The 13,863-nt window shown below is 39.0% G+C and overlaps 3 protein-coding genes across 3 annotated transcripts; 2 read left to right on the forward strand and 1 right to left on the reverse strand.

The window, feature by feature from the left end:
* Positions 1-105: 105 nt before the first annotated feature.
* LOC101290906 (65-kDa microtubule-associated protein 3-like) lies at positions 106-4,593 on the forward strand. Its single transcript, XM_004308112.1, has 13 exons — positions 106-183; positions 705-822; positions 921-1,127; positions 1,433-1,684; positions 1,798-2,007; positions 2,090-2,245; positions 2,350-2,509; positions 2,601-2,752; positions 2,835-2,922; positions 3,145-3,218; positions 3,359-3,433; positions 3,544-3,814; positions 4,023-4,593. Exons 2-13 carry the CDS (start codon positions 751-753, stop codon positions 4,400-4,402), a joined length of 2,097 nt encoding a protein of 698 aa, XP_004308160.1. The 5' UTR covers positions 106-183; positions 705-750; the 3' UTR covers positions 4,403-4,593.
* A 610-nt stretch (positions 4,594-5,203) lies between these two features.
* Positions 5,204-8,625, forward strand: LOC101291185. The gene is made up of 5 exons (XM_004308113.1): positions 5,204-5,963; positions 7,042-7,109; positions 7,262-7,393; positions 7,714-7,875; positions 8,013-8,625. Exons 1-5 carry the CDS (start codon positions 5,585-5,587, stop codon positions 8,313-8,315), a joined length of 1,044 nt encoding a protein of 347 aa, XP_004308161.1. The 5' UTR covers positions 5,204-5,584; the 3' UTR covers positions 8,316-8,625.
* Positions 8,626-11,542: 2,917 nt separating this feature from the next.
* LOC101291472 (probable rRNA-processing protein EBP2 homolog) lies at positions 11,543-13,268 on the reverse strand. Its single transcript, XM_004308114.1, has 2 exons — positions 13,215-13,268; positions 11,543-12,757 (listed from the first exon to the last, which is right to left on the reverse strand). The coding sequence occupies exon 2, from the start codon at positions 12,746-12,748 to the stop codon at positions 11,846-11,848; it is 903 nt and encodes a 300-aa protein (XP_004308162.1). The 5' UTR covers positions 12,749-12,757; positions 13,215-13,268; the 3' UTR covers positions 11,543-11,845.
* Between the last annotated feature and the right edge of the window lie 595 nt (positions 13,269-13,863).

The raw sequence follows: 13,863 nt of genomic DNA on the forward strand, positions 1-13,863 counted from the left end.
CGCTTCTGCTCTTCTCTCTCTCTCTCCTCTCTCTCCCAAATCCTCAACGGTCCTCTCTTTCTCCTTCTTCAGATTTTTCAAACGGCTACTCTCTCTCTCTCTCTCTCTAGAAATCTCAGATTTCTTCGTCCTTCAAATTCAAACGCCGTTTCTTTCAACCAAGAATCAAACTCACGCCGTCAGGTTCGTCGCCGGAATCCTCTTCCCTAGTTTAATCTTTTTTCCGTTATCGCCGTTTGGTTCTCCGAGAATGGAGGACGGAACAAACCGCGTCTCTCAGTTTCTGGATTTCTACATTTCCTTAGTTTTGGTTGATTTTTTTTTTGCTTGTGATCTGAAATTTAAGGTTGAGCTAGATTGCGATGGAAATCGGTGTTGGAATTTTGGATTCGAAGTTGGAATTGGGGGTGATTTTGACCTAGGTGTGGTTTTCGAATGAAATTCGGTGTAATTTGGACTAGAATTGGGGGTTTTGGTGTTTGAATCGGAAGTTTTGGTGAGAAATGTGAGAATTGGAGGGGTTTTGGAGAATCTAGGGTTTTGTTTTGATTGAAAGGTTTTCCTTTTTTGAATTTGATGATTAGCTTAGAGTTTGGTGATCAATTTAATTTAAGTTATGCATAAATGGAAACTGGATGATAATGTTTAATTTGGACAGTAATAGTTTGGTTCTAATTAATGGTTTATTGTGTGCATATAATCAGGGGTTTACTGTGGAAATTGCTTGTGGCTGGTGAAGTTTTCCGCAACATGTCGAATATCCAAACCGAGCAGCTTCTGCAAATGGAAACGACTTGCGGGTCCCTTCTATGTGAGCTTAAGGTATCTATGAATCTTTAATTAGGAAAGGAAGTTGTCTAAGTTGGAATGTAGTCAATGTACTGATTCATTTCCTTTCTTGTTTACTTTGAAAAATGCAGATAATTTGGGATGAAGTTGGAGAGACGGATAAGGATAGGGACAAGATGTTGCTTGAGCTTGAGCAGGAGTGCCTTGAAATATACAGAAGAAAGGTAGATCAGGCCAATCGGTGTAGGGCACAGTTACGTCAGGCAATTGCTGACTCTGAAGCAGAACTTGCGGCAATCTGTTCTGCAATGGGGGAGCGACCGGTTCATATTAGGCAGGTCAGGAGCAAATGTGGCATCTTTTTTTTTTTTTCAACAGTTATAGATTATTTAAGAAGCTTGATAGTGCAATTGGTACTGATTATAATAACGTAGACATGAAATATTTTACTTGAAATTAAGAAAGAAAAGTGTGAATTAAAGAACTTGAGCCAAATGGTATGATATAACTGAAGGCACAATGTCAATAATTAAAAAGGATATGAACTGTGATAGTTTTGTAGATGATATACTTTTTTGTTTTTGAAGTTTTGATGTCAATTCTATTAAAGCAAACTTATATACATTTTGATTTATGATTGCAGTCTGATCAAAGTGTTGGAAGCTTGAAGGAAGAACTCAGCAAAATAATTCCTCAGCTGGAGGAAATGCAGAAGAGAAAAGTTGAAAGAAAAAACCAATTTCTAGAAGTCGTAGAGCAGATACAAATGATTTCAAGTGAAATTAATGGAAGCACAAGTTGCATTTCTTCTAAAGTAGTTGTGGATGAAACTGATTTGTCTTTGAGAAGGCTTGAAGAATTGCACAGACAGCTCCATGCACTCCAAACAGAGAAGGTTGGTTGAGTGCTCTTTTTTCTGTTTACACATCCACATTTCCTCAGAGTCTAAGTTTGTATTTTATATTTTCTCACCACTTTTTCATTTAACTATTCTTTCTTCTTTCGCAGAGTGATAGACTTAAGCAGATACAGGCCCACCTGGGTACATTGAACTCGCTTTGCTTAGTTCTTGGTATGGATTTCAAACAGACAATCAGTGAGATTCATCCCAGTCTTGATAATTCAGAAGGATGTAAAGATATAAGTTTGGACTTAATTGAGCGATTGGCCACTGCAATAAAGAAATTCCGTGATGTTAAAATACAGAGAATGCAGATGGTAAGACTGTTCTTCATAAACTTTAATTCCTAGATGAAGTTATATGCCTTCTAATGATCTTTGTGACCTAACCTCTGAACAGCTTCAAGATCTTGCAACCACCATGTTGGAGCTATGGAACTTGATGGATACACCAATAGAGGAGCAACAGATGTTTCAGAATATAACATGTAACATAGCTGCTTCAGAACATGAGATAACTGAGCCAGATACACTCTCTGTGGACTTCATCAATTATGTGAGTTTTCTGCAGTAATTCTGTCTAGTTTTAGAATATGCGTTAATATATATCTTTTAGAATATGCGTTAATATATTCATATGGGATTTTAAATATTTTGCAGGTTGAGGCAGAAGTGTCACGGTTGGAAGAGCTGAAATCAAGTAAAATGAAAGAGCTTGTTCTTAAGAAGAGGACAGAGCTAGAAGAGATCTGTAGGAAGACTCATATGGTCATAGAGGCAGATAGTGCAATTGAATATGCCATTGAAGCTATAGAATCTGGTGTGTTTCAAATAATTGATAACGCATCATATGTAAAAGAAAATAACTATGAATGTATTTCTGAATGTCTGCACCATTCTTGCTTGTACAGGAGTTGTGGACCCTTCATGTGTATTGGACCAAATTGAGGTCCAGGTTGCAAAGGTTAAAGAGGAAGCTTTTAGCAGGAAAGACATACTTGAAAGAGTTGACAAATGGTTGTTCGCTTGTGATGAGGAGTGCTGGCTTGAGGAATATAATAGGGTTAGTTTTCCATCAATTTGAATGGTGATTATTTCATCCTCTTCAAGTCCATTTGCTAACGTTTTTTTTTATGGGTGTTCAGGATGAAAACCGATACAATGCCGGCAGAGGAGCTCATCTTACTCTCAAGCGCGCTGAGAAAGCACGTGCTTTGGTTAACAAACTTCCAGGTACAGATTGCATAGATTTGCCTCCCCTATGTAACAATTTTAGACCTTCCAACATATGTAACTGTCACAGAATCTCTTGGGTCTTTGAAGTTCAGTTTAATTTGGAACAAATGATATATTCTTTGCTTCTAGTAAATATAATTCTTTCACTCAGTCCTGTTATTATATGTACTTGATATTTCCTCTTGGTATGCTTTAACTAGTGTCCTGGTTTTTGTACAGCAATGGTGGATGCATTGGCTTCAAAAACCATCGCATGGGAGAAGGAGAGAGGAACTGAATTTACTTATGATGGTGTAAGTACTTCCCTTATATTTTTGAAGCCTTTAAGAGGTTCATGTTTGTTCATCTGTCCCCGCCATAAAGTAATGTTTTGTTTTGTACTCATACATGCACTTTCTGAAACAATGTCACTTGTTGTCCGACTGCTATTCAGGTCCGTCTTCTTTCCATGCTTGAAGAGTATACTATATTACGGGATGAAAAGGAACAAGAACGCCGAAGGCAGCGGGTACATTTCTCTTGTTACCTGAACATCTCTTGTGAAGATGTATCTTTATTTTGAACCTTTGCTGAAGATCTGTGAAATACATATTAACAATATAATGTCTTGTCTTTCAGGACCAGAAAAAGCTTCAGGGTCAGCTGATGGCTGAACAAGAGGCACTTTATGGGTCAAAACCTAGTCCTTCAAAGACTCAGAGTGTTAAAAAGGGTCCTAGAATGTCAACAGGAGGTGCAAGCAATAGAAGACTTTCAATGCAAGCTCCCAAAGCTGATTCAATTCACTCCACTAGAGTGCCTGCTACTCCTCTTTCACGTCCTAGTTCAAGGAAGAGTGATCGAGGCCACCAAATTGAGCATGATGATGGCCTCACAGCTTTGGCTACCGGTAAAGCTCTTCCCCAATTACTTGTCATTTGTATTTTGGCTTCAAACCATTTGTTTTAGTAACTCTTGAGGTCTCTCCCTCTCTTTTAGAGGGAAGTAAACACTAGAAGCATACTTGTTTTATACTTAAGCAGTATCAAAATCAAATGCAGCCATTTCATCTGAACAACAGTCAATCATATCTTGATCTTTTCAACCTGTTTATGCAGGAAGGAGAAACTTAAGTCGGAATAGCTCTTTTGGTTCTAGCTATGAACCTGAATCACCCATGATGCGGAAACCCTTTGCGCCAATTTCTCTCCCTGCTGAAAACGGCACCTTTGCTACTCCTATGAAGTCCACAAATGTTCCAGAGGAGGACTACACCAAGACTCCCAAGGTCATCATGTCTTTTGTGCCCACTACACCTCAAACAGTGTCAGTACCAATGCAGACAGCCGTGACCCCAGCTCCTCCATCACACCAACCGATTCCTTATGCTGCCAATGTAGCCAAGGAGGTTGCCCCCGAAGAGGTTGAGTACTCTTTCGAGGAAATCAGAGCCGGTTTCGTGCTCCCTTCAGCACATACCAAGTCGATACATGTCTGATAGGACTAGTTATATGTAGTACACTCTTTGGTGAACTTGAAGAAAACTCTTATTGCCTGTTTTTAGCTTTGCCTTCTGTAAGTCAATTCTAATTGGCTTCCCTGATTTGTGTATATAGTCTACGACATTCGAACGTGGACTAAGATATCTGAACCTGTTACTCTCTGAATCAATGTGATATCATATTTTGCATTTGAGATTTGTTGAAGACTTTGAAGTTGGGTAAATCTGATTCATGAAGAAGGGGGATGTTATTTACAGTGGCAGTAATAGTAGATAGCTGAAATGTAGAGGGGCTGTTTTGTGTTGAAATTTAAATCTTCTAGTCAAACTTAATTTTCTGAAAAGACAAAGGAGTTTGTCAGTAGTTGGAAAATTGGTATAGCTCTCTCTCTACCGTTTGCTTTACAGCTCTGGGTGTATTAATTCTTTAATAAACTTTGAATAAATAAAAGGCAATTAAATATACAAAAAGCCCTTTTCTTTTCTTAAACTAAACTTCATTCTGTGTTTTTTATTATTCAATTTTAGTATCATTGTTCATTTCTTAAATCAACTTTATTAAATTTCCAAGACGGACGTGAACCATTTTCTTAACTAAATTTCATACTTTGAATTTGCAATTAAACAATTGATTTATTACTCAAATTTCATCAATATTTTAAGCATTCCAATTTTTATTTTTATTTTTATTTTTGTTAATTTAAATCTATTTATTTCCTCCTCCTTTTCCTGCAAAACCCTAAATTTTACATTTCTCAGTAGTATTCCTGAAATCACACCCAAAAGAAATTAGTGTTTCTAATTCCTGGTAATTACTGGAAGTTGTTTGCAATTTTTTTTTACTGGATTTCAGTTCCTTCTGTTCAAGCTCTGTGCTTTCCCTACAATGGTGAATAGAAGCTTCAGGATTTCTGGAATTACAGTACTGGGTTCTTGAGCTTTGAGCTTTCAGCAGCCAAGCAAGGATTTTTGGGTCTTCTAGGCTTAAATTTTCAGCTGAAATTGTTGTTTTAGTCTACTTTTCTCCATAGTTTTGCAGAAAAAATAAATTTGGGGTTTTCTGGGTTCTGTTTTTGCTTTCTAAAGCTGAAGACTTTGATGGGTAGGCTGTGAATTTCAGAGGGTCTGTAGGGTTTAAGCTTTGTAGGGTTTTTAGGGTTTCTGTTGGTCTGGGAAAAAATGGAGGAGAAAGACAGCATGATGCTTTCTGGAGTTGCAGTGAGCAGTGACCCATCTCAAGATATTTACAGGATTGCCCCCAGAACTGAAATCCCTCCTCCTCCTCCCCAATCTGTGGTGGGTCCTACAATGGCGGCAGCTACGGCGTCACCGATGAGCGCGGCCTTGACGGCCGGCACAGATTCTCTGAAGAAAAAGAGGGGCCGGCCCAGAAAGTACGGAGCCGACAAGACCTCGCCGGCGTCGGCGTTGTCTCCGATGCCGATTTCGTCGTCAGTGCCGCTCACCGGAGAGTTCTCGGCTTGGAAACGTGGCCGGGGCCGGCCCGTTGACTCGGTCAAGAAGGCTTCACATAAGTATGACGTGTTTGAGAGCTCAGGTACTGTGAAAATGACAACCCTTTATTAATTTTGTTTCCAGGGTCTTGCAGATTTTGACTTTGAGTTTACCTGTTTTTACTGTTTACATATAGAGAAGATGATGATCTGTAATTGTTAGTATTTGCATGCAAATTATGGTGTTGGTTTTGCTGGGATTTGGATTTTGGGGGTGTTTAGAGCAAGGCTTTGGAAGGGAATGTTGGGCTGGATTTAGTAGTGGACCCTTTTAGATTAGATGTATCAGATTCCATGTCAGATCTGGTACCTGTGGTGAAGCAGGGATTTGGTGATGGGAACTTATTCTGCTGGCTACAATATTAAACTGGGTCTCTGCCTTTTTGTGTGAGGCTAAAGCTGCTTACTAGGAAACAGAATGAGAATGATTGAAGGAACTAGTACTACTACCAGTTTGCTCTACAGGGTAAGATTCCACTAACCGGCTGACGTGCCTGGGATTAGACTTGTCTAATTAAGTGATTATCTCTCTTAATTGTGCAAAGATAAGATTTTTTTTGTGCAAAGATAAGATAGAAAGAGAAATTTTTAGTGGGGAGGACCATTCAAGTTGCCAAGTATAGTTAGTAATCCATCTGGGAATACCTGGTTAGATGCTTTGGATTGTGACTTTTAATACATTCTGAACCAGGTCTGACTTTAATCAATGTGACCAGTCCAGTCTTGAACCATTGGGTTTCAGAATTCCTGTCTCCTTGGAACTACGGGAAATCCAGTTAGTATGTAGGTTCTAGATGGCCTCAAGGCATAAAGCTTTGATCTTTTATTAAAAAGTTGGTGTTCGTTCACTTCTGAAGCCATCTTGAGTTTTTCAATTTGGTTTGGACTTGCCTCTTACTACTGACGATGAACTAAGGAATAGTTTCCTGGATTTGTTCATATACTGGCCTCTTTCTAATGATCTTTTCTGATATTGAGAAAGAAAAGAGATTAACCAAATACTTCAGCAAGCATTTTGAGTCTTATACTATGATTACTGGTGCCTGATTATGTGATTCCAATTTGAATTATTATTTCAGTCTAGGGTCTTTGATTTTGTTTTCCTTTTCCCTCTGTTTGCAGGCGAGAAACTTGCATACTCTGTTGGTTCAAATTTTACACCTCATATCCTTACTGTCAATACTGGCGAGGTATGTACTGGAAAAGCAAAGTGGATCCATTTTTTTATGTCAAATAGGCCTTACTAGTTCCTTGTGTTTAGGATCTGTTATTCAGGTCCCATATGTTTAGTGATTTGATCAGTGCTGTACTTGATTCCTGATGTATCTTTTGGTCTATGTAGGATGTTACAATGAAGATTATGACATTCTCTCAACAAGGATCTCGTGCTATTTGTATACTTTCTGCAACTGGTACCATATCAAATGTCACACTTCGACAGCCCAGTACTTCTGGTGGTACTTTAACTTACGAGGTATGGCCTTCCGTCCTCTGCTACTGTGTGTGTAGCTAACACATGAAGTTACTGCATCATGTAACTTCTTAGTTGCCAAATACAGTCTACTCTTGTATTACTGTTGTGCATATGGTATTGCTGTTCTATTTAGATTTTCTGTATTAGTAAATGGGAGATACCAGCATTACTGTGAAAAATGGATCAACTCTGGCAAATAGCAGATAGTACATCTACTGCATCTATTTTAGTAAATGACTTGTGTATTTTTGTCCCAGCTCGATTTTAACTATCAAGTTTTTGACTTGGCTGACATGATTTACTTGATCTGTTACTTACAGGGCCGATTTGAGATACTTTCATTATCTGGATCATATATGCCCACTGAGAATGCAGGTACAAAGAGCAGGTCAGGTGGCATGAGCGTCTCTTTGGCAGGTCCAGATGGTAGAGTTGTTGGGGGAGGACTCGCTGGTCTATTGATAGCTGCAGGACCTGTGCAGGTAACATGGCTTCTTAGGAGCGCACAAAACAAAAGAAGATGGTCATTTTATTATTCGAACGATTAGTTCGACACATTAATGTTTATTTTACTGATCTTTATCAAATAATCTAATATTTTGTTTTTCTGATAAATCAGGTTGTGGTTGGAAGTTTTCTACCAGGTCACCAGCAGGAACACAAGCCCAAGAAGCAGAGAATGGAGTCAGTATCATCACCGATTGTCCCTATCATTGTGAACTCTGTGACTGGTGAAGAAATAAAGGGTTACAGCGGATTAAAACCCATCATGATGACTACTTCCTTCCATGGAGACAATTCGAATTCTCTGAGCCACCCGATGCATCAGAACTTTAAAAATTCAACTCCTGAGAATAACTCATTGGTAGCAGAAGAAGACTCCAAAGGCTCTGGCCAATCAAATTGTGAAGTCTCTTGTTGATCATGTTTCTGCGGTCTCCTTGTGTGATTGTTGTACCTGAATGGTTTTCTTCAGACTTGGTGATATCTAGGCTCACTCAACCTCGTCTGACGGCTATTTGTGAAGGACAAACTAGGCTTAACCTAGCGTTGTTGTTTTAACCCGGAACTTTCTCAGTAGGTATTAGTTTAGTTTTAGTCTCTTGATCATGAGGCTTATTATGTGGCTGCTGTTGTATTCTAGTATTTCTAGTGTTGTACTCTAGCATTTTTAGATGTATCAAACATGTTTAGTCATTTGTATCGTCCCATCGAGTTCATGGTTTCTGAAAGTTGGAATTTGAGTGGATGTTGTTTTCTTATTATTAACTTCATGAGTAATTTAGAAGTTCCCATTTCCTAACTTTGATTCTGTGTGTTCTCAGAATTCAAGTTGATATCAGCGCATGACGGTTGAGTTGATGGTAAAACTGATGAATATTAGGGGAGAGTGAAAGAAAGGAAGAAAACTTAAAAACAAAGGGCACCAATATGTTGAAATATTCAAAACAAAAAGAGACTTTGTGCAAGTCACCAATATAGCAACATTCACAGCAGTGATTTGTCGAAATAAGCATTCACAGCAGTGTCACAAGTTATTTACATTGCTGGCCTAGAATACGCATGTGGTTCTTAAAAATTCAGCATTCCATGCTTTATTAACCTTTTGTATAAATTCTTCTACTCTTGTCCTCAGCTCATCATCACCGGCCTCAGTTTCATCATTGCCATTACCATATTTAGTTTTGCTCACTGTACAATCTTCAGTAACTGCATTGTTGGCCTTTGATACTTGACTGACCTGCATCAAGGCATTGCTCTCCTGCCTCTCCTCACCAACTTGTTTAGCACTTGTCCCTTGTTCATCTTCCTGATCATGCTTGTTGGTAGACATTCTAATGTGGATTGCGCTTTCTACATGATCATCGGAGATGGATTTCGAGCCCAAGAGGATAATGGCTATGATCAAATTGCAGAAGCAGAAGATGAACAGAGAATTGGAAGTAGCCTGAATGAGCAAATCTAATGTTGTATCGATCATAGTTGTGGATATAGAAAGAACCAAACTTTGTGCACAAAATGGATGAGAGAGAGAGAGAGAGAGATGTTGATTATCACAATGAGTGTCCCTATTTATACTCTAGTATGGATCAATGAAAATAATGGGCGGGAAGCTTTAAGTTGCAGAAGTTAAGGAGGAGATAATGTCATGAATGTGAAAGCTAATGAGAAATGCTATAAAATATGTTCTTGTTAGTCTTTTTTATACAGTATAATTGAAAAGCTTCTTCCCAACTGTATTAGGGGGACCTCATTTTCCTTAATGAAATGAAAAGTTCACTTCACCAAACAAGAAGCTCACATGGATCCTTCTCAGCCTCCTCCTATTCTCTTTGCTGTCTCTTTGACTGAGCCTCTAAAAATTTAGTGAAACTTTCAAGACAATAATCAACCATTAACTACAAGATTAGGTAGCTGAAAGAGACTTGGAGACTTGGAATAGTCCAAACTCCAAACCATAGAAGACTTGGGGATTGACTTACCAACAAACTTCAGACAATGCCATTGACATTGACTTGGCCCTCAAATTTGACAGTTCTCCTAAAATGGTGACTCACTGAACATTGAACACTAAGCTCTATGATCATGTACAGGAAGATGAGAAATGACATGAAAAGTTGAAAAATGGTCCTGAAATTAAAAGGAAGATGAAGAAAGATGAACAGCTGCAGCTTACAGGAACATGCCCTTTGTAACTTTTCAAACACTTTTGCTCTTTTGATCCATGTGAGATAGAGAATCAATACATGTTTACAATACTTGGATCAATTGAAGTTTAAGGCTTTACTTGCTACCTGTGAATCATAAGTTCTTTATGTTGAAACAAATTACCCTCCAAAAAAATGAGGAGTCAAGAACTGCACAGATGAACAATTTTTGCTAAGGATTATAATTAGATTTTCAATGGGTAGAAATAGACCACCCTCAGAGTTATAATTTACAAAATTTTCAGCATGATCATCGAAACCAAGTTACTACAAATTCAAAATGCAGGATTTTTAGGCCTTGATTAAATGTGAGGTTCTCAGCAATTCAGCCCTCCATTCGCTGTTAACTTTTTCGATGAATTCTTCGGCTCTTCTTCTCAGCTCATCATCAATGTCACACTCCTTACTGTCAACAATCTGATCAGCACTGACCTCTTTTTCATTGCTTGCTAGTTCTGTCTTGACATTTGAAACTTCATTTCTGACAACAACTGATGAACTGATGGTACCCTCACATTTAGCATCATGATGGACTTGTTTATCATTTGTAGTTGTGCAGGTGACCTTTGAGAGAGGAAGTTCACTTTCTTGATCAAAGTAAGACCCGGGTTTGGAGCCAACGACGATCATGACTATGATCAAGTTGCAGAAACAAAAAACATAAAGAGAATTTGAAGCAGCCTGCGTGAGCAAGTCCAGTGTTGAAACCAACATGGTTGTAGAGATTGGGAGGGAACTTGTTAGGCTGTTGTTGTCGAAGGAAAATTAGGAAGAAGGAGATTGGTAATGGTGTGATTTTGAAAAACGAAAGGAGCTACTTAATAGCATTGGTGTTGAAAGAAGTGTGGGCAAGAAGCTCCTTTTAAGGAGGAGAGGGAGAGGGGAAAGGTCTAGTGGGAAAGCTATAAAGAAAACGACATATAGTATGATGGGGAAGTATGAAGTGTGTTTGTTAAATTATTAATGAAAATCATGATGGCAATTGGGATGAAACTTCCAACTCACTGCATAGCATGATGGGGTCTATGTCATCAAAGATTAAGTAGAAGTCCACGTACCACCTCCACCTAAGAACCTCACATGGAACTTTCCCAGCACACTATGTCATCAAAGATTGACATCACACAAGTGAATTGACATTGCAGAAAACGGAGTCCGTTCTGCATGAAGCTTATGTTTCATTCAATCTTGGTAAGAAAACCAAGAAAAGAGAGAGGAATGAGAGATATATCTGAAGGGTTTTGCATTGGTAGAGTACAGAACTCTTCCAAATAGAAAGAGTGAGTTTAAACTCTTGCACCCTTAAGAGAGTTGGGAAAAAACCGACGAGCTTAGATGAATACAAAATTGATGATCGGGGGAAGGAGGGTAAGCAATGATCTGTATTGAAATTCATTAGCCAATATATAAAGCAGATGAATCAGATTAGTACTGAAACGATTCATTCCAATATCTTCTTGCATATTCAGTCATTGTAGGAGAGTAGAAAGCAAAGATAAAGAAAGTACAGCATCAACCATCTTGTTATAATCATCGGAGTAGAACGATGAACTGGGAATCAACTTAAAACTTTGCAGCAGCAACAATGTTACTCCATACTACTTGAAGAACAATAATGCATTACGAAGCACCACAGACCTTAAAAGTTCACTTGTATTAGAATCAACAACAAAAATTAATAGGCTACACACAGGCAAGCCCTTACCATAAAGAGAAACAAAACCACAAATCATAGAGTTACATATCACATCTTCCTTTTCTTATTTTTTGAGAAACCCTCTTGTTTATTGAAACCTCTTAAATCGTTGGTGGTTTCAGCGACATTTTGCTTCCTGGAACCTTTCCTCCCTCCAAATCCAAACTTGGAATCCTTGACTTCTCTCTTCTTTGGCTTCTTCCCCTTTCCGGCATATTTTGCCTTCCCTCCAGATCGATCTCCAGGAGCTACACCAGGCCTCTTTTTACTTGACTTCTCAAATGGTTTCCCATCTTCAAAAACCGAATCCAACTCGCTTCCTTTATCCCCCCCAGCAAACCCACTTTGCTGTCTCTGCTTCCTCCACTTCTTCACAGACTCAATAGATTCCTTTTTCTGCTTAGCTCTCTCCTTCAACTTCTGGTTCTGAATCTCTTTAGACAATTTCTTGGCCTCCCTGGCCTTCCTTCTCTCCTCAGCTTCCTCCATGTTCTTCTTCTCCACCAAAAGCCGACTCTTCACTTTCTCCATATGGGAATCCGACTTCACCATTTCCGCATAGTAGTCCTCAGGCCTCAGAAACGGAAGCCCCATTCCCTGAAGCTTCTCAAAGGCCATCCTCGTTCCATTCAGAGCCTGTGTATAAAACGCAAGCTCCCTCGTCAGGTCATCATTCACATCCACAGGCTGCTCTTGATCAATATCCAACGTAAGCTTGTCTATCCATTTAGCATTCTCAGGCCAGCTCATATCTGCAAGCTTTTCTAACAGACCATCTTTGTTGTATGTCGCATTCTGGGATGGCTCAGCCAATCTCACATCTCCTTCCTCTTCAGATTCCTCCTCCGATTCTTGTTCCAATTCGGAATCAGACACATCATCTCCCATATCACTGTCGTCTTCCATTTCCTCCTCGTTAACCATCATTGATTCTTTCTTAGACACAGCCATCTCTTATATCTATCAAAGCAAAAACACAATCCCATCTCCATCAGAATCATCAAACCAGCATGTCAAAACCCACCCCCAACTCAATTCATTATCCGTAAAACAAAATCTAGATAATACAGATTCAGTAAAGAAAAAAGTTACATACTTTAATCTCAGCAAACAACAAAAGCATTATAGAATCCAAAACATGTCAATTATTTCTAGCTCAACTCATTCAAATCAACCATATAACATCAAACCAACACAACACAATCAAAACCCAATTGGGATTACAGATTAGCTCATCATTTTTAGGCCTAAATTTCTCGGCAGCTAACCCAGAACTTGAAAAAATATAAACGAAAAGGCTAAGATAAGGTGTAAAGCTAAACTGAAGCATGATGATTGAGTTGAACCCAGAAAGCTTTATATTGCAGTGAACAAGTTAAGTGACTGAGAAATTGAGAATGAGTACGAAAGACTCTACCTTTGCTCCTCTACTGCGGCCTCTGCTAAAACCTTCGATAAAACCCTTCTTCTTATTAGGTCGAGCAACTGAAGCACATAAGGAAGCGACTTCGGGTTTTAGGGCTCAGAATGGGTGGGCTTTGACCCGAATATTTTCTTTTTGTTAAGCTTTCACTTTAAAGGTCCATTTATTTAGATATTGAAATAACCCAAGTTATCTTCATTCTATAGCGCGTGGAATAGAGGTACACCAATTGGGCTGGGAGCCATTTAGTTATTGACCCCTCTTTAAGTCATCTTCATTCTATACTATAGAGTGTGGAATTGAGGGTACCTATCGAGGGTGGGAGTAATTTAGGTATGACCCATCCTTAAAATATGTATTCATAAGCTGGGATTCGAATCAGAAACCTCCTATTACCAAGAGAATCTCATCCGCCTCTCATGCAGTCTAACATGTTACCACTAGACCGTACTGATCATGTTAGAACTTTGTGTTTAGCCCATACCAAATGCATGGGAAAAAAAAAAAAACTCAAATTGTTTGGGCCAGCCCGTTAACAATAAGCCCAAATCACTCCCATTTCACATTTCTTGGGCAACGGGCACTTCGGCTCCCCGCATATTCCTTCTCATATCCCCCTCAAGGCCCCACGTGTAAGCAGCAA

The sequence above is a fragment of the Fragaria vesca genome, linkage group LG7, assembly GCF_000184155.1.
Source record: "Fragaria vesca subsp. vesca linkage group LG7, FraVesHawaii_1.0, whole genome shotgun sequence".
NCBI lineage: Eukaryota > Viridiplantae > Streptophyta > Magnoliopsida > Rosales > Rosaceae > Fragaria > Fragaria vesca.